This window comes from Phalangium opilio, unplaced genomic scaffold (assembly GCF_054372755.1).
Source record: "Phalangium opilio isolate 3A_F unplaced genomic scaffold, DU_Popi_V2 ptg001170l_1, whole genome shotgun sequence".
NCBI classification, from domain to species: domain Eukaryota; kingdom Metazoa; phylum Arthropoda; class Arachnida; order Opiliones; family Phalangiidae; genus Phalangium; species Phalangium opilio.
In genome coordinates, this window is record NW_028324255.1 from 1,657,367 (window position 1) to 1,681,449 (window position 24,083).

Here is a 24,083-nt window from a genome sequence, read left to right on the forward strand (position 1 = left end):
TACAATGTCACTCACTCACTCTACTAATAAATCTATACGACTTATTATCGTGTATCCCTAACCTTTTCCCCGACGACTTATTGCACTTAAAGTCGATAAAACTCTTCTCTCTTCCACTCAAGCTATTTACAAACACTTATAATTTAGAGAGAGTATTCTTTTCAAGTACTTTAATCTTAGAGGTTTTTCGATGATCTATCCTACTTAAAGACCCCTAAAGCTCCCCCTCACGATAGTTATTTACAAACACTTAAAATTAAGAGTTTCTTTACTTTTAAAGAATTATTATTTTCAAGCTTTAGAGGTTTCCGATTACTCACTTTAAGATTTGCTGACACATGTATTGTACTTGCTAAAGGCAATAGGGTAAACTTTATCAATTTCAAGTGTTTCAGGGAAGTATAAATAGACTCGATATAGATTTTTAAAATCACAAGTCTTGATACGTCATGTATTCAGCTGCCGTTACTTAAGGAGGTAAGAGTAAAAATTAAAATTAGCAGTATTCACATTATTGAAAAAATGTTTCACTGTGATAAATGTGACGCTAAGTTTACTGCAATAAAAAATTCAACGCAACATATCCGCTCGCAGCATAAAAATATAAAGTTCGCGTGTGCCCAATGTTCAGTATCATTTACGCGAAAAACTAATTTAAAAAACCACGTCAAAAAGGTACATGTTCAACCTCTTGCAAGTTCTTCTAACAACCGTCCAACTCCAGACATAACCACCCCACCCTCAAACCTCGAGACATCACCCCAACCCGCCATACCTCCTCCACCAAACCCTAATCTTCCCTCTACATCCCGAGAACCTCGGAAACGTTACCATTCAGGTGACGATACCCCACCTGCTAAACGCTCCTCACCGTCACCAGAACCTCAAGACGAGTGGGAGGAAATCGAAGCTCTAGGAGACGTTGTTTTTGCCGCCCGCATAAACCCGAGTGGTGTAGAAACAGATGCAACAAGATTAATTAACAACCATAAAGATACAATTTATACTTATGTTCTAAATAAACTACAGTTGAAAAAAGGGGTGAAATGGAATATAGTGATCCGTGCGCGTTATACAAGACCCATAGCCGACGCCGACTCTGTCGTTGAAGCTCTGCCGTATTTTCGTGGGATTACCTATGCCACATTAAGTTCTGACGCTATCCCAGAACAAATCTCGGGAAGTATTAAAAAAATCGAGCAATCAATGTCCGGGTTTGAAAACATGGGATCCGGTTGGGTGTTAGATCGTATATTACACCTACAATTAAACATTATTATCTATGCACCCCTGCGAGGGGGGTCATATATTGAACTACCCCAATGGATAGCTGATAAAAAGCCGTGATTAATATCAAAAACTCCGATGATAGATGCTCTTTATACATCATTTTAGCTAAACTACACCCAGTTGATAAAGACCCTCAACGTGTTAGTAAATACACCGGGTTTACTGAGGAGTTGAATCTGGATGGGGTATCTTTCCCCTTTAAACCTGATTCAAACAAACTGGAAAAATTTGAACGGGTAAATAAGCTATCGGTTAACATCTTTGCGTTAGAAGTAATAGTTTTCCCCATCTACGTTAGTAACAATAAAGTGCAAGAAGAACGGCAAATTGACCTCTTATTACTTACCCAAGGGAAAAAACAACATTACTGCTTAATAAAAAGCTTAAGTCGTCTCTTAAACGATTTTACGAAACACGATGGGGTGACGTTCTACTGTCGTTATTGTCTACACCGCTTCACTGGTACCAACGCTAAAAGTAACCACAACGAACACGTGAAAGATTGTAACATCCACGGACCTCAACGTATCATCATGCCCACCAAGGAACCCATCTGTAAATTCAGAAAGTTCGGATGGTGTATGAGGGTTCCGTATGTTATCTAAGCTGATTTTGAGTCGATTGTGCCTAAGGTTGACACCGGCTTACCAGAATCGACGCTTTCTTCGACCACCACTCTAGCTTTACATATATCTTGTGGTTTTTCCTACGTCGTAGTTGGTCCTGACGGTAAGTTACAGTACAAAGTTTAATTTTTCATCTTATAAATCCATATATTTGTTATCAGGAACTCCCAATAAACCAGTTACATATAGGGGGAAAGACGCAACCAACGTCTTTTTTGATAGATTAGATTTTGAATCGAAAGTTATCCTAGATAAAATCGCGAAAAAATCCCCATTGAGTCTATCGATCGAGGAGGAGATAACTTTCAGAAAGACTTCACTCTGTTATCTATGTAATAAACCGTTCACGGAGAAGGATTGGAAAGTTCGAGATCACGATCCTTACTTGGGGACGTACCGTGGAGCAGCGCACAATAGTTGCAATCTAAAACTGAAACCACCTCTACATTTACCCGTCTTCCTACATAACCTGAGTCGCTACGATGGCCATCTCCTCATGCAGCAAATCGGATTAATTAAAAATAAGAAAATCGAATGCATTCTGAGCAATAGTGAGACGTATATTTCCTTCTCGCTAGGTCATCTGCGTTTCGTTGACTCGTGTAGATTTTTACCCGCTTCCCTGGAAACCCTCGTAGGGAATCTAGCTAAAGGAGGGTCGGAGAAGTTCCCCATTTTAAATTCCGTGTATACAACTGACGAATCCGCCTTACTATTACGGAAGGGAGTGTACCCTTATGATTACATGGACAGTACAGAAAAATTTGATCTGGAACAACTACCCTCGAAGGAAGAGTTCTTCAACATCTTAACTGACTCTCATATCTCTGACAGTGATTATGAGCATGCGCAAAAGGTCTGGGAAACTTTCCAGATTAAAAACATAGGTAAGGGTTTTTATATACAACCCCCAATAACTGTCATGCTAACAGGGAGATACGTTTTAGGCGAGTATCACGACCTCTACGTCGCTGCTGACACTCTACAGCTAGCTGACGTTTTCGAATCTTTCCGAAGTATTTGTATGAACTATTACAAATTAGACAGCGCACATTCCTATACAAGTCCAGGATTCGCTTGCGAGAGCGCCCTCTACATGACAGGCGTGCAGTTGGATTTACTGCTTGACCCGGATATGCATTTGATGATTGAAAAAGGGATTCGCGGGGGTGTTTCCACGATTAGTCACCGTTAGGCAACAGCCAACAATAACCTCTTCCCCGAGACCTACGATCCGAAAAAACCCACGAGTTTTCTAACGTATCTAGACTGTAACAACCTATACGGCACCGTCATGATGGATCCCATGCCAATGAAAAACTTTCAATGGGATAATTCCACACCTATCGCAGACGTACTTAACCACCCGGATGGTGACAAAATCGGATACATCCTCGAGGTCGACTTGGCATATCCAACTGAACTCCACCACACTCATAATGACCTTCCGCTAGTCCCGCAAAAACGATCTATCTCAACCTCGGAATTGTCTGATTACACTAGGGAACAATTGGAATACTTGAATATCCCACTGAAAGACTCTCTTCCCAAACTGGTACCGGATCTTCACCCTAAAACCAAATACATCGTCCACTACCGTAACCTAAAATATTACGTCGAGAAAGGTATGAAAATCAGTCGGGTCCATCGTATCATGTCCTTTGAGCAGGGAACTTGGTTGTCCCAGTACATCGCCTTCAATACGGAAAAAAGAAAGGCGGCTGCCAACGATTTCGAGAAGGATTTCTTCAAATTAATGAATAACGCCGTCTTCGGTTAGTATATTAGTATGAAAAATTCAGATCCGTCAATAACAATATTTATCATTCTATAGGAAAAACCATGGGAAATTTAAGGAATCGAATCAAGTTTGATCTGGTTTAACACCCTGAGTTAGCTGTCAAAAGAGCCAGTTCACCTGCATTTGAGAAATTCACAATTTTTCATAATGATCTGGTGGGGATCCACTCTATGAAGAAGTTCATTACCTTGAATCGACCCATCTACACGGGTTTTACAATCTTAGACCTCTCCAAACTTCTCATGTGTAGGTTTCATTATGATGTAATCCGTGCGCAATACGGCAGTAAAGTCAAATTACTTTTCACTGATACAGGTATGTTTATTTCACACATATACATAAATAATATAATCTAAATAAAAATAATATTTCAGACAGTCTCACCTATTCCATAGAGACGGGAGATTTATACGCTGATTTTGCTCTACAAGCTCACCACTATGATTTCTCCGGATATCCTACGGATCATCCGCTTTTTAGTAATGAAAATAAAAAGGTCCTAGGGAAATTCAAAGACGAACTAAACGGTGTACCCATGCACGAATTCTGTGGCCTACGTCCTAAAATGTATAGCATTTTATCAGCGGAGAGGGAGAGAAGAAGACAGCCAAGGGCATCTGTAAACGAGTTGTGAAGAAAAGTGTTTTTCACAAAGATTATCTAGATTGTCTCTTGAATCGACGGGTTACCGTTGCGGAGATGAAACGTATCGTTAGTGAAAAGCATAATCTTTACACAGTACGACAAAACAAACTATGTTTGAACCCCTGTGACGACAAGCGCTATACAGGGTGTTTCTGATAAGTCTGCCATAAATCAAGGGGCGTGTTCTTTGGGTCAAACTGTGTGGAAAGTGTCAAAGAACATGGGGTGTACAAGAATTTGCAACGAAGATATGGCCCCCCAAACATTGGCCCCTAAAACAGGAAAATATTCGAAAATGTAGACTAAAACAAAATCAGCCTTATCAACTTGTTTAGAAATATGAGACAATTTCAATAGTTTCCCTCTAACATCGTTATTGAACTTTCACCTGGCAGAAGTGTATTAAATGAGTAGAAGTATGCCTACTCTAGTAAAGTAAATTCAAAGTATCATGGTACCTTTCGGTTGGTATTACTTTTATTCTTAACAAGTTAACATGGACGTTACAGGTATTGTTCAAAATGTCCACCAACGGCGTTAAGACAAACATGAACCCGTCTTTCGAAAGATTCTTGGACATGTTGGAAGATTCCTGGCATGTTCCTGATTGTTTGACAACCTTCAATAATTCGTCTTCGCAAGTCTTCCTCATCACGGACTTCATTCTTGTACACGATGTCTTTGAGATGACCCCAAAGATAGAAATCGCACGGATTTAAATCCGGAGATCTGGCTGGCCACGCAACTGGTCCTCCACGCCCAATCCACCTCAAATTAAACGTAGCATTAAGATGTTCTCTAACTGCACGGCTGAAATGTGGGGGTGCCCCGTCGTGCATAAACCACATGTCACGAAGTAATGCTAACGGTATGTCCTCGAGTAGTTCAGGTAAAGTGTCTCTTAAGAACGTGAGATATGCTTCACCATTTAGTCTGGGTGGAAGAGAATGCGGACCTAGTAAATGATTACCGACAATGCCGCACCATACGTTTAAAGAAAATTGCTGTTGGTGACTTCTAACACTAGTTGCGTGTGGGTTTAATTGGCGCCATTCGTGGTGGTTGTGATAGTTCAGAATTCCATCCCGGGAAAAATGTGCCTCGTCGGTTACTAAAAGGACCCGTGGAAATTGATTGTCCTCTACTCTGGCCAAAAACCACTCGCAAAAGTCGATGCGTCTTGGATAATCTACCGGGTTAAGAGCTTGCACCTTTTGAATATGATACGGGTGAAACTGATGTCCGCGGAGAATTCGCCAGACCAAAACGTGATTAACATGTAATTGTCGTCCAACTTGTCTGGTACTTGTCGAGGGGTCCTCATCGAACATGGCAAGGACGTCTTCCTCGATTTCCTCCATGTCTTCTGGAATGTCTCGCTCTCGAACGTTGTTGGGTTGTACTTGTCCGATGTCCCTCAAGCGCCTGTCAACAGCCTCAAACGTACGACGATTTGGTATGCGTCGTTGCGGAAATTGTTCCTGGTATCGCCGCTGTGCTTCCACTGAATTGCCCTGCGCCAGTCCATACATGAGATGCATGTCTGCATATTCTGCATTGGTATACGCCATACTGTACTACCACACGTTCGTTCGAAGTGATACTGTGACGTTATCAACAACATCGCGTTACTTTATAGCAAACCACCGTTTAGTTTTTACGTTTGCGTCATGACTGTCAGCATTGTTTTTTATTCACAAACGTAAACAATAAACGGTGGTTTGCTAAAAAGTCTTTGGGGTCATCTCAAAGATTTTTTTGACATCGTGTACAAGAATGAAGTCCGTGAATAAAAAACAATGCTGACAGTCATGACGCAAACGTAAAAACTAAACGGTGGTTTGCTATAAAGTAACGCGATGTTGTTGATAACGTCACAGTATCACTTCGAACGAACGTGTGGTAGTACAGTATGGTGTATACCAATGCAGAATATGCAGAATATGCAGACATGCATCTCATGTATGGACTGGCGCAGGGCAATTCAGTGGAAGCACAGCGGCGATACCAGGAACAATTTCCGCAACGACGCATACCAAATCGTCGTACGTTCGAGGCTGTTGACAGGCGCTTGAGGGACATCGGACAAGTACAACCCAACAACGTTCGAGAGCGAGACATTCCAGAAGACATGGAGGAAATCGAGGAAGACGTCCTTGCCATGTTCGATGAGGACCCCTCGACAAGTACCAGACAAGTTGGACGACAATTACATGTTAATCACGTTTTGGTCTGGCGAATTCTCCGCGGACATCAGTTTCACCCGTATCATATTCAAAAGGTGCAAGCTCTTAACCCGGCAGATTATCCAAGACGCATCGACTTTTGCGAGTGGTTTTTGGCCAGAGTAGAGGACAATCAATTTCCACGGGTCCTTTTAGTAACCGACGAGGCACATTTTTCCCGGGATGGAATTCTGAACTATCACAACCACCACGAATGGCGCCAATTAAACCCACACGCAACTAGTGTTAGAAGTCACCAACAGCAATTTTCTTTAAACGTATGGTGCGGCATTGTCGGTAATCATTTACTAGGTCCGCATTTTCTTCCACCCAGACTAAATGGTGAAGCATATCTCACGTTCTTAAGAGACACTTTACCTGAACTACTCGAGGACATACCGTTAGCATTACTTCGTGACATGTGGTTTATGCACGACGGGGCACCCCCACATTTCAGCCGTGCAGTTAGAGAACATCTTAATGCTACGTTTAATTTGAGGTGGATTGGGCGTGGAGGACCAGTTGCGTGGCCAGCCAGATCTCCGGATTTAAATCCGTGCGATTTCTATCTTTGGGGTCATCTCAAAGACATCGTGTACAAGAATGAAGTCCGTGATGAGGAAGACTTGCGAAGACGAATTATTGAAGGTTGTCAACCAATCAGGAACATGCCAGGAATCTTCCAACATGTCCAAGAATCTTTCGAAAGACGGGTTCATGTTTGTCTTAACGCCGTTGGTGGACATTTTGAACAATACCTGTAACGTCCATGTTAACTTGTTAAGAATAAAAGTAATACCAACCGAAAGGTACCATGATACTTTGAATTTACTTTACTAGAGTAGGCATACTTCTACTCATTTAATACACTTCTGCCAGGTGAAAGTTCAATAACGATGTTAGAGGGAAACTATTGAAATTGTCTCATTATTACTAAACAAGTTGATAAGGCTGAATTTGTTTTAGTCTACATTTTCGAATATTTTCTTGTTTTAGGGGCCAATGTTTGGGGGGCCATATCTTCGTTGCAAATTCTTGTACACCCCATGTTCTTTGACACTTTCCACTCAGTTTGACCCAAAGAACACGCCCCTTGATTTATGGCAGACTTATCAGAAACACCCTGTATTTTGGAGGATGGCATCTCAACTCTCGCACATGGACATACTGATATTTCTAAACAATAATTTGAATTTGTATTTATCCATAGTAATTTGCATATATTTATGGTAATTTGTATATATATATATATATCAATCTATATATTTGTATATATATATCAATCTATATATTTGTATATATATATCAATCTATATATTTGTATATATATATATATATATCAATCTATATATTTGTATATATATATCAATCTATATATTTGTATATATATATCAATCTATATATTTGTATATATATATCAATCTATATATTTGTATATATATATCAATCTATATATTTGTATATATATTTATAGTAATTTTTATATATTACCCCGCAAATTATTGTATTTTTTTTCTCTTATATGGTTTTCAAGGTTCTTTAAAAGTGAAATAAAACAATGCATCCATTAAATTTCAATGTAAAATTAATTAAAATTTATTGAGTAATTTTTGTACATATATTCGGCAATCATACGATCATTAACATTTTTATTTTCAGTAAATCTCTTTATTATTTCAAACATTTTTATCCCCCTACACCGATAAAGCGAAAAATAGACGACATATCCACCACAGGTTAAACTAGAATCCCCTTGTAATTGACGTGAATTGTAGGTAACAGTTAGACTGTTACGTTCCACGAAATCGTTGAATTTAAATAAATCAGGTGGATTTCCATAACTTTCAAAAATTCAGTGTTTTTTCTTCTTGAAATATATATGGCCGTCCAGTGTTTTCCTTTCCCTCTGGATGTGTCTGTATTGACAATGAATAGAGATGGAAAGGTTTTAACAGTCTTTGGTAGTTTATCCGCCGGAAACACACCTCTGAACAAATTCTTAGTGTATGGGTCCCGTCTTAATATTTTTTCAAGTTGTTGAGAGTCCATTATACGCTTTGATCAAATAAAACAGCGCGGTTTTTATCAATTTCTATCAGCGATTGAAACTCCGAATAGTAAATCACGCTAATTGTTGACGGCAGCGCTTCAGCGATTATTAATTCCAATCGAACACTACCGTTCTTTATAAAGTTGAAACTTTCAGTCGAACTACCGTTTAGGTCAGGTGTTAAGTCGAATACGAAAAGAGCGTTGCCGTTGGGGAATTCGTCTCGGTCAATGAAATTACCCTCGTCGATATTCCATTGTCCGGTTTGAAGAAAGAGATTGGCGTACGATCTCATACATAGGTTACTCTTAAAGTTGGGGTTTAAGGGTTTATAGGGTACGCTAACTCTATCAACGGATAAGGTGATTTGAGTCAGCGCTTCATTTTTAAAATTAAAAAGCGACATTTTATAATCACCCAAAAACGCGTTCTGGTCTACAAATCCAATTACAACTTTATTCGGTTGTTGACCGCTAAATAAATTGTCTTTGACTGCTATCTTACTTCCCTGAGATATGGAAAACGTATTACATTCCGTACGTGTTATGGGGTATTTCATCGTGGCCAATTCCAGAGTTTTGGCGTGTGATATCATAATCTCGGGGGTTAGTTTAACTCTTCTTATGATTAACGAAGCATGGGTAAATATAACTTTCGCTTTAATTCCGTCCGCATATAAGCAGAATTCGTTGGGACTTTTGATAAATTTAAAATTCACATCGACCAGATTGGGGATGAAGCGATTTTGCTGGCATATATCAGCGTGTACGACACCAATCAAGTCTATAACCCCATTTTGGGCGAATTTACTCCGTTTCAAAAACCCTTCATTTTCGAAAAAGTCGTCAAAATGTCCCGCCGTATCTTTGGAGAATAGTGCCCCGGTCAAAAAACTCTTTTTCGCTGGACCACCAAATGTCAATAGCGTTTGAATCATGCTCTTGTATGTGTATTGTTGAGGACATGATGTAACTGATCTATCATTCAATGATACGTGTAGTTAACTGAAGAGACTGGAGAGTAATAGGTTTTCGGGTCCAACTTTATCCGCCTGAGTTGTCAAATTACCATTGTTGTCATACACAGCGGCTTTAGGTAGAGACCCATCCGCTTTAACCACTTTTACTTGTACTTGCAGGAGCGTGTTTTTCAAGTCCATGTATGACTCGGAGTTCCCGGTGACGGGAAATATAATAGCCTGATTTTCATCTACATTGGAGGTAGAGTTATACTCCACCCATTGACTTCCTATTATCCCAGTTTGGGTATAGGGTACGTGAAAAACATTTAGTTCCGAGCTGACGCTGTTCATAGAGTTTGGGTGTGCGAGCGACATTATGAAAATATATCCGGGTGTAAAGATAACGACCTTCTCTTCCTCTTAGTTCGAACAGAACTGATGATGGGTGACACTTTGCGTTTCCTTTTACGTCCATTTCCAGTTAGCTTGGCCACTTCTTCGGCCGCCCTTCTCAATGTTTCTTTACCCGCTTCTTTACCCCTAGTTCTCAATGATTGTTTAATGGGTACACCGCTTGTATAATCCGTCGCAATTTTCGCGCCAGTGTTTAAAAACTTTCGACCTTGGAACGTGGCACCCCTTTTAAGTAATGGCATGGCTGATCTGAACGCTGACGAGATAATTGACCCCAGACCATAACCACGTTGCACGGCCAAACCTCTATATACTGGGATGGATCCATGTCCAATTTGATTTAGATAATAATCCTCATAATCCTTAACAGAAACGTGGCTCGTATTATATGGAGACATCCTTTCACTCTAACAATCACGTCATAAATGGGGCGGAGGTTGAATTCAACGTAGTTCTTATAACAAGTGCCAAGTTCTTCTGGGCCTGAATTGTAGGGTGACGTGAACTTTCCCACGTTCTAACTTAACCGGTTTACCCACTTCACTCATAATGTTTATTTCAATTGTTTGGAAGTTGTTTTTCGCTATTGGCATGTAATGTGGTTTAGCAAACTCCTTCTCGACCGTGTCTCCATCCTTTCCATTTATACTTATAATTCTCAAGAGAGGGACGTCGGAGTCTCCTACCGATCGAGATTGAATTATATCAGAATACACGAATAAGGAGTGCATTCCAGCATCCATATCACAACTGAATGGGGCCGTCATAGAGGTGACCACAGTGAAGTCTTTTTTGGAATTCCTCGTGAACCCTAATATAACGGCAATTTCGCTTGGGATATAAAGTTGGTTCGTCCCTTTTAACTCAACCATCACCCGTCGATTTGGTTTGTTGTATGAAAACTCGACCCTAGATTTTATTTTTTCAGTAGCACCAGCATCGTCGTCGGCTGACAATATTTCGAGTAGTTCCTCTACGGAACCATAATATCCGGGGGGTATAATTATCGATATACCCCGGTTTTCATTCACTCCGTTAATTGTCTGTCCACTTTCACCGAAACCAGATCCCTCTTCTGGGAATTCATCCATTGCATCCGAAGCAACACCTACAAACGAATTATCCCAAATGCGAACTGCACATTCCCTTTTTACATTATTCCAAGTTCTAGGATAGCTTATTTCAGCCAGAGCAACCTCGTGTGATCCCTCTAGTATTATAGGTTCTGGTAGATACGTTCTGAACTTGCTTATAGTATTTCCTTTGAAATATTGCGTAGAGGAATCGGAAGGTAATGTTATATAGAAACTCATTTTACGTCGACTTCTTGCACCCAGGAATCAAATTCGGGACTATACCCTCGCCACCGTACGAGTAGTTCTTTAGAACCGTCAGGTTTTCTACGTTTTCGTAATACTCTTTCAATTTTAAATTTACAGTTTTCCAAGTCTTTGCCAACTTTCTGTATTTCCTCTTTGTAGAACACACCAGAAATGAGCTCTGAGTTCAAATCCTTCAGTTTATATACGGGTGGATCTCTCGGGATCCGTTCTGTTACTTTGAATAGTTCTTGGGTATAATTGGCCAAATACCCTTTTTCAAAAGTTCTTTTATTTTTGCTTATTCTAACTTAATCATCAATTTCAAATGGGTATGAAACTGGGGGTGAAAAGTTAACTTTCCCGTATAAATTGTACCAGATTTGTTTCGCGTTTTCCTCTGTCACTTCACTACCGATACATTCGCTCCTTTAATGTTCGATTAAACCGTTCAACGATACTGCATTTCACCTCCAAGTGTGTGGCGAAAAACTTGATGTTCAAACGCTTCAATTCGCGTTGTAGTTCCTTATTTAAAAATTCATTTCCATGATCTGATTGCACAATCTTGGGTTTTCTACCAGACTCTAAAACGGATCTAAACGCCGCAACCATCGTAGATCCTTTCTTGTCTTTAATAGCGACGGTGAAGGCGAATTTACTGAATACGTCAATACAGCACAGTAGAAATCTATTACCATCATTATGACGTTTGATGTTTTGCATGTCTGCCAGATCGAGTTGCCATTGTTCATCTATACCGTACACTATCGTCTTGTTTCGTCTGAAGTTGCGCCTTGCGGGTTTGTGTAATGTATACGTATCTTGACGTTGTAGGAACTCAATAACATCATTTAAGGAGACGTTAATCCCCTTTTCCCTCGCAGCCCTATATAGTCCTTGTACACCTCCGAAGCTTCCTGGATCTTTTTCATTGAAGTATATTTCTTCTAGTTTATCCATTAGTCGTGCAGTTTAAGGTTTTTTGAGTATACCAGTAAGCGAAATCAGATAGTTCGATAATTATAATAAGAAATAATATCAAAAGCGCTGTAATAACTTTGGGATTACTTAAGTATGAAATGGATGGGGAGGCTAGAAACCCTGTGGGGGAAAGGGTCGTTACAACCTTCCATGATAACTCTAAAGTAATTTGTGAGAGAAATGAAACGGGGTTTTGGTTTTTATTCTTTATTTTAACTTTATCCAATTACGAAACCCATTACCATACATAGATTCCGGGGTAGGGGGTGTGTAATCAATGTTTGGTACATCTAGGGAGGTACTTGATACATCCAGGGAGGTACTTGATACATCCAGGGAGGTACTTGATACATCCAGAGGTACAGCACTGGTAGAGTATTCAAATGGGAACTTATTTTTAACAAGAGTTTTGGGTATATTTTCTTTTATAAGCAGATCGTAAAATTTGTCTAATCCAGTGACATTGTATCTCGATTATTTTATATGCTTTAACAGTTTGGTGTAAAATATCCATAATATTTGACCCGATGATTGGTTGACCTTTATACATGAGTTCACCATTGGCAGACCAATTAATGTTAGTGTTACTATTAATCCACTTATATAAAGCGACGGCCGGCTTGAGGTGTGTATCTGGGATTGTCAGGGCTATTTCTGAATACCAATCTTTCTTCTTCGGTTGTTTAACGGGTTTCTTCTTCTTTTTTCTTTTGCTAATAGCACTTGTTAATATATGGTTGTACATGTTATCTTTTTGCGTCTGGATTAATTTTCTATCATCCAATACAGTCTTCGTATCCAAATTTTCACCAATTTCCACCTTTGGTTGCGAGTTTAATCGACGGTTAACCTCTTCAGGTACCAAAATCATCTTTCTAGCCATTATTAATTGCTCTGCTTATAGCCGCACCAGCAGCACTGCTAACAAGAGATAAGAGGGGGGCTAACAAAAGAGGTAAAACCCTCATTTTTGAATAAGGATCTTTTTTCGTTTTGCTACAGTGCTTTGTTTAGAAAACTTCCGTAACATTAGACAGTGCTTCTTCAATCGTTTCTTCTGGTCATCTGATAACTTCACGTTACCGCGTAGGACATTTATACAACATTCCACTATAGCCTTGATAGAGTCATTACTAGCGTGTTTGATAGCGTATTTTCTCTGACACGCATTACAAGTAGTCAGATACTTTAAGAAATGTTGATGCGTATGCACCCTTTTCATTTTGGAATATAGACTGCGGCTTCTTCGCCCGGTATGAGTCCCGTCCGTAGTCTATGATCATCTGACGTCGTTGGCTTTAAATCAACCCATAAATACCCAAAATCTCTAGCAATTGCCTGATGGAATGCGTCTATGACGTATTTACTGTTAGTGGGACAAATCTGCTTTGCTAAGTGAAATATGGCGGATTTATCTTGAGGGGATTTGAATATTATCAAGTAGTGGGCGTTTAAATTTAATGTTCTAATTTCCTTCCCGGGGTAATATAAATTTTGCATAAGGATAAATACCGAAGTGTTTTTATGATGCGATCCCCGTATAAACTAATTAGTTACTTCTTTATTATTCGAAATCTCGCAAAGCAAGTCGTCGAGTATAACAAAATTCTTGACATTAGGGTCTAATATATCGACGTTTAATATCCCCTCGTGAAATTCAACTGTGGGTGTGTTTTCCAATACGGAATTAAATAGCCTCGGTTGGTATTCGGTATAACACCATATTATCCTATCTGGGGGAGGTGAGATACATATTTCTTTGTGTTTTATAAGGTTAGCTACAAAAAATGATTTTCCCGATTGTGTGGCCCCGGCAATGAGATCGTTAAAGGGGTGTTGTAGGCTGAAATCCATTTCAAGGAATGACACATTTTCACAATATGAAACTGATTTTATTTAAAAATTTGTGTTGGAACCGCTTTGTTGAAGAAACCACGATGAAATTTTAGCAGCTTTTGCAGTTGCGCAGCGGTCGGGGTCACGATGAAACGGACAACACTGTGGTAACGTCTCGCATATTAATGACGAAATCTTCGGACATCCTAGATCCTCGATGTTGACTACGTTCAGCTTTAAATAGCTAGAGAGAAAATCGCACTTCTCTAACCCTTTCGCATAAAATTCAGAAGATTTTTTCCGGATTGCTTCAATGATCTCCTGCTGGTTGCGGAATTCATGATCACCGTCACACCATTGTAAGCCGCAGATGTTCCTCTCTACCCATCTACATTGTCTTTTATCCTCGTAAGAAAGCTCGTTAAATGGAATCGGTGGCTTGATTGTCCAGACATGGCTTTCACGTGTTTCCGATACAAAAATGGCAATCTCTTTTAGAATCCACTTATTCCTAACACGGAAGAAGTTTGCGTCGATAAATCCAGGCATGATTACGATGATTTTGAGTTGCTGTAAAGGACACATACATACACAGATTATTTCACCTTCATATTTTAAATGATTCTAAAGAAAAATATCTACTTACATTCTTGCGGTAATCTTCAAGTGATGATGGATCGAGAACTTGTGGTCCGCTAAATCTAAATCGGATCTTTTTATACCTCTCAATGTACTTGAAACGCTTTAAAATTAATTACAAGTGTCTGTAAATATGCGATGTAGGTTATAAGTGTTTGTATATACGCGATGTAGGTTATAAGGGTTTGTAGATAGTTGACGTAGGTTATAAGTGTTTGTAAATAGGTGACGAAAGAGCTGCAGGCTGCAGGCCTGCAGTGCGCCAAGTCCCTTCGTCCAATAAACACTCGATTTTGATAAGTGAAACTGATAAGATAAGAGATAAGATAAGATAAGTACTGATAAGGTAAGTACGATGACGTCACTGATAGGTGATAAGATAAGCACGATGACGTCGCAGAAGAACGACAAACGGTAACGTTTTTGATAAGTGAAACTGATAAGATAAGATAAGTACTGATAAGATAAGATAAGACTGCAGGCTGCAGGCCTGCAGTGCGCCAGAACTGTCAAAATTCCTCTACTTACCTAACATTTAAAAATTGGCCCTAATATTTTAGGGTATCACGGTATCCTCTTTCTTAGCCCCGAAACACACGAACTTTGACAAACCTTTTTAAGTTTTGAACTAATATATATTTCGATAGCTCTGTTCAATTTGAGAGCTTACTTGGTAAGACGTGTCCGGGGGGGCTGACACTCGATCTCTGTGTGCACCTTAGTTAACAGAGTTCAGCTCAGACTGTGCATTGTGAGTTCACGACACATTTTACACCTGACTCTTCCAGTGTGTACCTTCTCGAATGCGGCTTACAACATGCGTAAGCCTAATACTACGGTGAGCGCGAGCATCACAAATCTCGGGCTGTATTAGCGAAATACCTAGATCATGTCACAATTGATTAATGTTTTTCTCCACCAGCTAGAGCTTAAAAACATTTAAGGCAGACTCGGGTATAAATACATCAATGTATGGGATTCTCATACAAATATCTGATTAAACATAATCAAGCACTTACAATTTGACTGAAAGAAGGACGGTATTATAAATACTGTCGTTGTCAAGGCGCAACACTAAATCAAATCACAAGTAAGTTATAACTCGGTATCAACGCGTCTCGATGCAATAAAATTCGATCACGCACTGGCAATCTTTCACGAAATTAGACGAAATATTGGTTTTTTTTATGAAAATGAACGGCAAGCGGGGAAAGGTTGGACAAGAGAAAATAGTACTGGAATAGAAGGTCCGTCCTTTGCATATGCATTCCTTGTCAATTATCGACCCTTCAAGTTTCTCTGGTTTGACTCATTTATTTGAACACTTTTTAAACAATACATCACGGTGAAAAATATTCTCGGTGCGATAACACCAGAGAGAATTAAGTAACGGAGCAGAAGCTATAGCCTATGAATGTTTTATAAGAGGTGCAGTTACTCTGAAAGCTAAGGGGGTCGTAGCAGGTCAGGCAAGTTTTGGGTCTAAAGCTAGCTTCCAGTAACGCTAAGCAGGAAACCCGCCCCCTCCTCCCTGAGATGATGACCTGGTTTCTAAAGCGAAATTTTCTGCCCCTACCTTCTACTCCCAATGACAATTCTGTAGATCTTTTTATTGACTTGGTTATGATCTACTGAACTTCTGAGCTTCTCAAACCCATTTTCTAGGAAAATAGGTTTCGGCTTTCACCCCTTTTTGAGAAAGTCTACTTAAAGGGTACGCGCAGCTTCATTTGAAAAAATCTTTCATTCATTTAACAAAAGATAGAATTTCTTTCAAAGAATCCAAAAATATCAAACTTTTAACTCTCCGATTTCTAGTTATTTTGGAAGATAAGTTTGAATATATAAAGTTTCTACCCCCATTTTTCAAATTTGACCGCCATTTTACCAAAGTAAAGACAAGTATATGACGTCAGAAACTTGTCTTTTACTAGAGGGTTTTTGGGTCAGGACTCAAGGAAACGAAATCTTCAGTTGGGCGTCCTGGACCGGCAAGACTATGTTCCAGTTCCCGCGCTCGTCTGCGTCGTCTGCAATCACGTTGAAATTCTATTTTGATTTTTAAGAAGCGGATAGTTTAGCTGAAATTTTGGTAATTCAATTTCTCAAACTGTTATGTCTTCAAACTCGAGTAGTGAGTCGGATAATCTGGTCGATGTGTTGTCGGATTTTTCGATTAATTTAAGCGGTTCGTCCGAGTCTGAAAGGGAGGGTGCAGTTCTTAGGCCTAGGATTCGTGAAAATCTAGGTGCACAACCCTATCAGTTCGAGCCTGAGGCGCGACTTAACCCCCCCCCAGCAGATGAAATTGTAGAGGAGCCAAATAGAGAAGAATATGAACGACTTAACAACAATAACTGGTAGGCATTTAAATTAATCAAGGCTACCATATTGTTAACATAGTTTTGTGATGAACGTTGCTTCTAAATAACCAGATGTACTTGCGGGTTTTGTGTTCCAATGAGCTCCGCGGAAGAGAGTATTTGTTACCAGGAGATAAGAAAAGTGTGGGACATAATCCAAGCCCAACACACCTGCATTACTCAGCACCCAGGCATTGAATATGTTTATTTGAATATATATAGCTTGGAGGCTGGAGTTTATGAGTACTGCGATAACAACTTCGTTATACCCAATGATGCTACAATTCACAGGTATACCAACTACACCAATTTATTTATATGCATATGCGTCCTAACAAACTTAGCATTTAACCACTTAAAGTTTTATTTAGAACGTACCGCTACATTGCTTACCACAAGTTCACCAGACGGATTCACAAGCGTTTGAGACGGGACCAAAGACGCGCAATTCCTAGCTGCGTTTTGACGAAGATCAGAACTGCATTTCCATCTGAAGAATATGCTGGATTTCGTTACCCTCGCATTAATGACTAAATTAAAATAATCAAGAATGGCACAAGGGCTGGGCTCATAATAGCCATATCGTACTCAAATTGATTACACTTCTTCTGGTTAAACTATAATTGTATTCCCAATTTATGGTATAAAAGTACGCTAACGTCCTATACTTATTTTAAAGAGAGAATGACATCCGCTAAAACATTTCTCGTATTATAGTCAATCCTCATGGCCTAAGTGTGAGAATGTTTAAAGACAATGATGACTTAAAACTCAGATACCGTGTAAAGAGGAAGCTAATTTGACGAGTGTGAAATGATTCTGACAATATATCTTTGGAATTTTTTTTTATAAATGGATGTAATGATGTGTAGCTTATAAAAACAACCACATCGAGAGACTGGCTTTATTCGCCTTAATTTCTTCAACTCAAAAACGTTTCTTTGTCTTGTACGATTCAATTGCTTCTGATTTTTCAGGGTGAACATATTGAGCACTTAACGGTCGTGGAAGTTCTCTATCATATAAATGTTTTGCATTCTTCATGCTCAATTCCGCTCTATCCATTACAATTTTGAATAAATTCTGCATATAATCTAATTTTATCCAACAATACGAAAAAAAATAATTAAAACGAAGTTTACTTGTAAAAGTTTTATATAATTAAATTACCGTATGTAGATGGCTCCTTGATAGGTCTTACACTATACTCGCCTAGTTTAGCCTTAGGAAAACTAAACACTGTAACGCAAAGTGTCATCCGGTTTGCGAGCGTGAGCTTTGTTAGAATTTTCATTAAAATGTAAGACTGACAAGAACAATCAGCAAAGTTAAATTATGTTTGTCTTATGTGGGCAAAATAAAGAAATATAAGTTTATACCTAGCTTTCATAATTTTGGAGGGGTAATAAACACTCTTGCTTGCAAAGTGCAACACCACAGAGTGATATGCTTCTACATTAGATGTTTGTACAGTGGGTGATAATTGGCCCATGTCATGGCTTGCGAGCTTCACAATATATGCTAGTCTATTGTATGGCTCGGATACTGCAATTATTATTTGTTAAAATTTGTTGAGAGTAGTAGTCCAAAGCCATAATTTTTGTCATCTCTTGGTGTTATTTGTTCGTGAGCACACTCTGGAAAAAACCCACCATGGCCAGTATGCACATTTGTGACATGACGAAGAACCGAAAGCCATTTGTCTTTTGCTAACTCCGCGTTTCCGTAGCTTGAAACAGCACACCAATAAACATGGTTTACAATGCTACGCTTCCATTGCAAAAGAACTTCGCAGTTTTTTTTCTTTCCTGCAGCTTCAATTTTAGTTTTAACCCCTAGATGAATATTATTTACAATTCGGCCTATATTCCCTAATTTGTTTTGGGTTTTGAGGGATTAACGAAGGCTCCCTAGATAAAATAATGGATGGTGCACACTCCTCTGGCAAGGGGGAACATACGTTGTATTGAATAGCGTAATCTCAGAGCTAAGCAGCGTTACATTTCCGTGCATTAGACGCGAATATTTAACCCAGTAGTAGGCAGGGACTGGTTTTTCCGCGAAAATATTTCATGTAAATCAATGAGAAATTCCATTTTTGGGTTGGAAAAAGAAAATAACGTGCACCAGCCGTTATTTTACCAGGGGAGCCTTGGATTTACCTTTTGCAAGATGCCAGCAATCAAAAAAATGCTTTACAGCGGGATGCTCTTCTCTCATGTGCTTCCGAATACCTTTATGTCTGTCAGTTACAATACTTCCAACTGTTATACCACTGACTTCCAAGTAACGTAAACCTCTGCGTAATCCTTCCAATTCCATTGCCTGGCTACTATTAACTTCAGTAGACTAGTAAAAGAATAATTCAAAAAGCTTGCCTCATTAATAATAATTAATTAAAGTCCATACCATTCGTGTTTTTGTAGATTTACCTGGACAAGTTGCAAATGTATGAGAAGAAAAAATATTCTTATATTCCGGAATTAATGCGGATCATTTTCGAACAGAGGGAAAACTTCAAGGTAAAAATAAAATCTGTTCTTTTTCAGCTATTGTTGTATACATATAAAAAACCTTTTGGCCTATTCCACTGATAACGAAACGGTATAAAAGAAATCTACGTTGTAAGCCTCGGGGCAGTCTAACGCGAACTCGGGAAGCGATGTAAACAATATTTTATTGTACTCTTCTATTCATTGACCAAGTAATAAATACCAGTATTTTAGTTATTACATCTGCAGTATTTCCTCCCACAATACACAACAAATTGGCGACGGAGGCGAGATATTTAATACAGGATAGATTTTAGATAAAGTCGCGAGGTATTAAATAAAGCGCGAGGTTTTACGATAGTCGCGAGATTAAATAAGTTGAAGTCCGTTGTCAAAGTTACGCACGGAGACACATCTCAAGTACAACAGTCGTATTTTGCCGGGATACGTACCCACCACGACACTATGGAATCATTCAGCTACTTTGGATCCTTTAACAGCAAAGTCGAGTCATGGTCAATATACTCCGAGAGATTGAACCAGTTCTTCATCGTCACAAACGTCACGACGGAAGAGATGAAGAGAGCTCAACTACTGACATTCATCGGGGCCGAGACGTATGGAACTCTAAGAAACATAGTCTCGACGAACCCAAAGGACAAGACATACAAAGAACTGATTGACGCCCTTGCCACGCACTTCAACCCAGTACCTTCCGAGATAATACAACGATACAAGTTCAACATGCGAGAAAGACAAGCCGGGGAGACTATAGCCATTTACATATCCGAACTACGCAAAATGACTGAATTTTGTAATTACGGAACATCGCTAGACGACATGTTACGAGACCGTTTAGTTTGTGGATGCCGTGATGATGCTCTACAGAAGAGGTTACTTTCCGAAGACAACCTGACGTTAGCCAAAGCTATTCAAATTGCCCAAGCAATGGAAACAGCGAGTCGCAACCTTCTCGACATTAAAAGTCAAGTAGCACCACCATCAACGGAAAGTGCAAATGCTATCTCAATACTGCACCGGAAGAAGAGGTCGAAAAGAAGAAATTCTAATCAGCATTCGCACCAGAATCAGTCCAATGGTTATCAGAAGCAGTCTCAGAAATCACAAGAAAGACAGCATTTTAAATGTTCCCGATGTAACGACGCAGGACATTCCTCACCTGACTGTCCATTTCGTGAATCAAAGTGCCACAAATGCACGAAGCTGGGTCATATTTCGAGAGCTTGCCGGTCCAATCCAGGAAGATCGAATACAAACCAGATCAATCATCAAGTTTCAAGAGCCGAAGACGAAATCACTCGTCAAGATTCGAGATATGACGTATTTCCGGAATACGTACTACAAGAATCACGAATTAATCACCTTGATGATTCGCACCAGAATAGCAAACTTCCAGAACCATATCAGATTACTGTTACAATCAACAATCAAAACTTCAAAATGGAGGTCGATACCGGTTCTGCATACTCACTTCTGCCAAGTAGCAAAGTACAAGATCTCTTGAAGATATATGAATTGAAACCTCTCAACATGAAGCTTACGTCGTTCTCTGGTCACGAAGTCGACGTAGCTGGAGTCATTTATCCTAAAGTCACGTTCAAAAATGAAGAAGATGTACTTCCTTTAGTCATTTATTGCGGTGAAGGTCCAACACTGTGTGGAAGAACTTGGACATCGTCACGTTTGCCGATACTTCAAAATGGAGTCCAGCCTCAACTATCAAGAGTTTCTCATGTCAAGCAGACACCGGAATGTAATGCCATTCTGGATAAACACGAAGAACTCTTCAATGACCAATTGGGATGTCTCAAGGATGTCAAGGTTCATTTGTACCGGAAAACTGATATTCAGCCTGTTTTTCATAAAGCTAGATCAGTACCATACGCACTCGAGGATAAAGTTGAGGAAGAGCTAAAAAGGATGGAAGACGCTGGAATAATTACCCAGATCCCATTCGCAAGTTTCGCAGCACCGATAGTACCAGTACGAAAACCGAATGGAAAGGTCAGAATTTGCGGTGACTTTAGCGTAACGACGAACACGATCATAGATGCAGACAAGTACCCGCTTCCTAAGGTGGAAGATATATTTGCGAAGATGTCCGGATGTACAGTCTTTTCAAGAATCGACATGAAAGATGCATACAGTCAACTTCAGCTCGATGATGAATCCAAGAAGCTTACAGTAATTAACACATCGAGAGGCCTATTTGAATATAACAGACTCCCGTTTGGTGTTTCTTCCGCTTCCGCTATTTTCCAGAAACATATGGAAATCCTTCTGGCAGATCACAAATCAGTCTCACCATATCAAGATGACATTCTCTTGGGAGGCATCGATTGTCAAGACCATAACGAGAAACTTGATAAACTATTAACTACACTGCGCTCAAACGGACTGAAGCTTGGTAGAGACAAATGTCAATTCATGTGTTCAAGCTTGGATTTCCTTGGTTACCATTTGGACAAAGATGGACTTCATCCTCAAACCTGTAAAATGAAAGCGATCATGGATGCGCCGGAACCAAATAATCTCGAGGAATTGCGCTCCTTCATTGGATTTCTCAATTACTATTCGAAATTTATTCCGAACCAAGCCACAGAACTTTCTCCTCTCTACGATCTCATGAAGAAAACATCTAACTGGGAATGGACTGAACTACACAAACAAGCGTTCGCTAATGCCAAGAATCTACTAGCAAGATCAAATTTCCTAACGCACTTCGATCCGAAGAAAGACATTCGATTGGCATGCGACGCGTCACCACGAGGAATTGGAGCAGTAATATCCCACGTAGTCGAAAACAACGAGTATCCTATTGCATTTGCTTCCAGAACATTGGCACCTGCTGAGACGAATTACTCTCAACTTGAGCGCGAAGCTTTGTCTCTTGTTTTCGGGGTAACGAAGTTCCGGGACTACTTGCTTGGACGAAGATTCACGTTGGTGACAGACCATCAGCCTCTTATCTATCTGCTATCGTAGAAGAAGCCTATACCTCAAATGGCTGCAGCAAGGCTTCAAAGATGGGCCTTGACTCTATCAGCGTATCGATACACTATCGAATACAAGAAAGGACTTCTTCATGCCAATGCTGATGCGCTTAGCCGACTACCTATACAAGTACCACAAGCAGAACCTCCACTACCAGTAGAGTCAGTCTTACTCATTCAGCAACTAGATTCCGAACCAATCACTTCAAAGCAAATTGAAGCCGAAATGAAGAATGACCACACCTTAACGATAGTCCTACAACAGCTAAGAAATGGATGGAAATCATCACATACAACTGGAGAATTCGAACCATACTACAAACGAAGTTTGGACTAACAACAGTTGGCAATCTACTCTTGATGGGAAGAAGAATCATCATTCCAGGAAATCTACGCAAATCCATGCTTCAAAATCTTCACGACACGCATCAAGGAATGGTGAAAATGAAGGCTGTCGCACGATCAACATTTTGGTGGCCTAAACTAGACAAGGACATTGAAAACATCGTACGAGAATGTACAACATGTCAAGCTGTAGCGTCCGATCCAATCAAGACGTTCATTCCATGGCCAGTTCCTGATCGTCCTTGGCAGAGAGTTCATATGGACTTTGCGGGACCCGTGGAAAATAAAATGCTTTTCATAGTCGTAGATGCTAAATCCAAGTGGATGGAATGTGAAGTTGTTAATTCCACATCAACAGAAACTGTTATCAGAAGCTTAAGACCGATGATCGCAAGATTTGGAATAATGAATACTCTTGTGTCGGATAACGCTACATGCTTCACCAGTTCAGAGTTCTCATCTTTCATCAAAAGCTACGGAATTAATCATCTGAAGATAGCACCATATCACCCTCAATCGAATGGCCAAGCCGAACGAACTGTCCGCATCGTCAAGGGTTCCTTGAAGAAGCTATCGGGAAGAACAAGTTCAGAAACTGAAATAATTGAAATGGGTTTGGACGTATTCAGAGTAGGCACTCTCGAGGAACGAATCAGCAAAATATTAATGCGGTATCGAAGAAGTCCATTATCTAATGGAAAGTCACCTGCAGAATTGCATCTGGGTTATAACATCACGACTGAAATCGATTTATGTCATCTTAAATCGAATAATCGGAAACAACAGTATCCAGAAGCCGTGAGCCATGAACGACATCATGCAGTCAACAAACCTGTCCACGTTCGCAATTTCAGTAGAGGACCAAAATGGGTTCCTGGCCACGTAACGAGATGCATTGGGAATAACATGTACGAAGTACAGGTTGCTGATCGCATCATGAGAAAACACGACAATCAGCTTCGATCGAGATTCGTATCCAGACCAGATCCGACACTCAATCCACAATCCAATGAATTGGTTTACCCATCAGTTCCTGAAACTACCACGGTGGACGTACCAGCCGTAATACGAAAACACAG

At 39.8% G+C, this 24,083-nt stretch overlaps 6 protein-coding genes across 8 annotated transcripts; 3 read left to right on the forward strand and 3 right to left on the reverse strand.

Annotated features, from left to right (window-relative positions):
- Positions 1 to 460: 460 nt before the first annotated feature.
- On the forward strand, positions 461 to 3,236 carry LOC149584040 (uncharacterized). Of its 2 annotated transcripts, XM_089863359.1 has the most exons (3): positions 461 to 2,019; positions 2,078 to 2,803; positions 2,864 to 3,236. In XM_089863359.1, exons 2-3 carry the CDS (start codon positions 2,413 to 2,415, stop codon positions 3,109 to 3,111), a joined length of 639 nt encoding a protein of 212 aa, XP_089719485.1. In that variant the 5' UTR covers positions 461 to 2,019; positions 2,078 to 2,412; the 3' UTR covers positions 3,112 to 3,236. The 2 variants fall into 2 exon arrangements, 1 of the variants encoding a protein (XP_089719485.1); XR_016380243.1 differs by lacking the exon at positions 2,864 to 3,236 and having other exon boundaries at positions 2,078 to 2,533.
- LOC149584041 (uncharacterized) lies at positions 3,081 to 4,660 on the forward strand. 2 transcript variants are annotated; one of them, XR_016380244.1, is made up of 3 exons: positions 3,081 to 3,691; positions 3,751 to 4,032; positions 4,092 to 4,660. XR_016380244.1 is itself a non-coding variant. In XM_089863360.1 (2 exons), the coding sequence occupies exons 1-2, from the start codon at positions 3,211 to 3,213 to the stop codon at positions 3,798 to 3,800; spliced, it is 531 nt and encodes a 176-aa protein (XP_089719486.1). In that variant the 5' UTR covers positions 3,081 to 3,210; the 3' UTR covers positions 3,801 to 4,660. The 2 variants fall into 2 exon arrangements, 1 of the variants encoding a protein (XP_089719486.1); XM_089863360.1 differs by having other exon boundaries at positions 3,751 to 4,660.
- A 3,975-nt stretch (positions 4,661 to 8,635) lies between these two features.
- Positions 8,636 to 9,574, reverse strand: LOC149584042 (uncharacterized protein F54H12.2-like). The gene has a single exon (XM_089863304.1). It carries the CDS (start codon positions 9,572 to 9,574, stop codon positions 8,636 to 8,638), a length of 939 nt encoding a protein of 312 aa, XP_089719430.1.
- Positions 9,575 to 14,207: 4,633 nt separating this feature from the next.
- Positions 14,208 to 14,857, reverse strand: LOC149584043 (uncharacterized). The gene is made up of 2 exons (XM_089863710.1): positions 14,798 to 14,857; positions 14,208 to 14,721 (listed from the first exon to the last, which is right to left on the reverse strand). Exon 2 carries the CDS (start codon positions 14,698 to 14,700, stop codon positions 14,212 to 14,214), a length of 489 nt encoding a protein of 162 aa, XP_089719836.1. The 5' UTR covers positions 14,701 to 14,721; positions 14,798 to 14,857; the 3' UTR covers positions 14,208 to 14,211.
- Positions 14,858 to 15,607: 750 nt separating this feature from the next.
- Positions 15,608 to 17,687, forward strand: LOC149584044 (uncharacterized). Its single transcript, XM_089863305.1, has 3 exons — positions 15,608 to 15,657; positions 17,226 to 17,444; positions 17,525 to 17,687. The coding sequence occupies exons 1-3, from the start codon at positions 15,608 to 15,610 to the stop codon at positions 17,685 to 17,687; spliced, it is 432 nt and encodes a 143-aa protein (XP_089719431.1).
- Positions 17,688 to 18,080: 393 nt separating this feature from the next.
- Positions 18,081 to 19,601, reverse strand: LOC149584045 (uncharacterized). Its single transcript, XM_089863306.1, has 4 exons — positions 19,586 to 19,601; positions 19,316 to 19,502; positions 18,806 to 18,988; positions 18,081 to 18,247 (listed from the first exon to the last, which is right to left on the reverse strand). The coding sequence occupies exons 2-4, from the start codon at positions 19,473 to 19,475 to the stop codon at positions 18,081 to 18,083; spliced, it is 510 nt and encodes a 169-aa protein (XP_089719432.1). The 5' UTR covers positions 19,476 to 19,502; positions 19,586 to 19,601.
- Positions 19,602 to 24,083: the final 4,482 nt, after the last annotated feature.

Excerpts from the sequence above, each read along its gene's own strand:
- LOC149584040 (XM_089863359.1), top strand. The coding sequence starts at position 2,413 with ATGCAGCAAATCGGATTAATTAAAAATAAGAAAATCGAATGCATTCTG. Across the intron at positions 2,804-2,863 it reads TTTCCAGATTAAAAACATAG|GCGAGTATCACGACCTCTAC; the intron begins GTAAGGGTTTTT and ends GATACGTTTTAG.
- LOC149584041 (XM_089863360.1), top strand. The coding sequence starts at position 3,211 with ATGATGGATCCCATGCCAATGAAAAACTTTCAATGGGATAATTCCACA. Across the intron at positions 3,692-3,750 it reads AATGAATAACGCCGTCTTCG|GAAAAACCATGGGAAATTTA; the intron begins GTTAGTATATTA and ends ATCATTCTATAG.
- LOC149584042 (XM_089863304.1), bottom strand. The coding sequence starts at position 9,574 with ATGATTCAAACGCTATTGACATTTGGTGGTCCAGCGAAAAAGAGTTTT.
- LOC149584043 (XM_089863710.1), bottom strand. The coding sequence starts at position 14,700 with ATGCCTGGATTTATCGACGCAAACTTCTTCCGTGTTAGGAATAAGTGG.
- LOC149584044 (XM_089863305.1), top strand. The coding sequence starts at position 15,608 with ATGCGTAAGCCTAATACTACGGTGAGCGCGAGCATCACAAATCTCGGG. Across the intron at positions 15,658-17,225 it reads AGCATCACAAATCTCGGGCT|ATGTACTTGCGGGTTTTGTG; the intron begins GTATTAGCGAAA and ends CTAAATAACCAG. Across the intron at positions 17,445-17,524 it reads AATGATGCTACAATTCACAG|AACGTACCGCTACATTGCTT; the intron begins GTATACCAACTA and ends AGTTTTATTTAG.
- LOC149584045 (XM_089863306.1), bottom strand. The coding sequence starts at position 19,475 with ATGGAATTGGAAGGATTACGCAGAGGTTTACGTTACTTGGAAGTCAGT. Across the intron at positions 18,989-19,315 it reads TTGCTGGCATCTTGCAAAAG|GGGTTAAAACTAAAATTGAA; the intron begins GTAAATCCAAGG and ends ATATTCATCTAG. Across the intron at positions 18,248-18,805 it reads AAATGTGCATACTGGCCATG|ATTATATGCAGAATTTATTC; the intron begins GTGGGTTTTTTC and ends GGATAAAATTAG.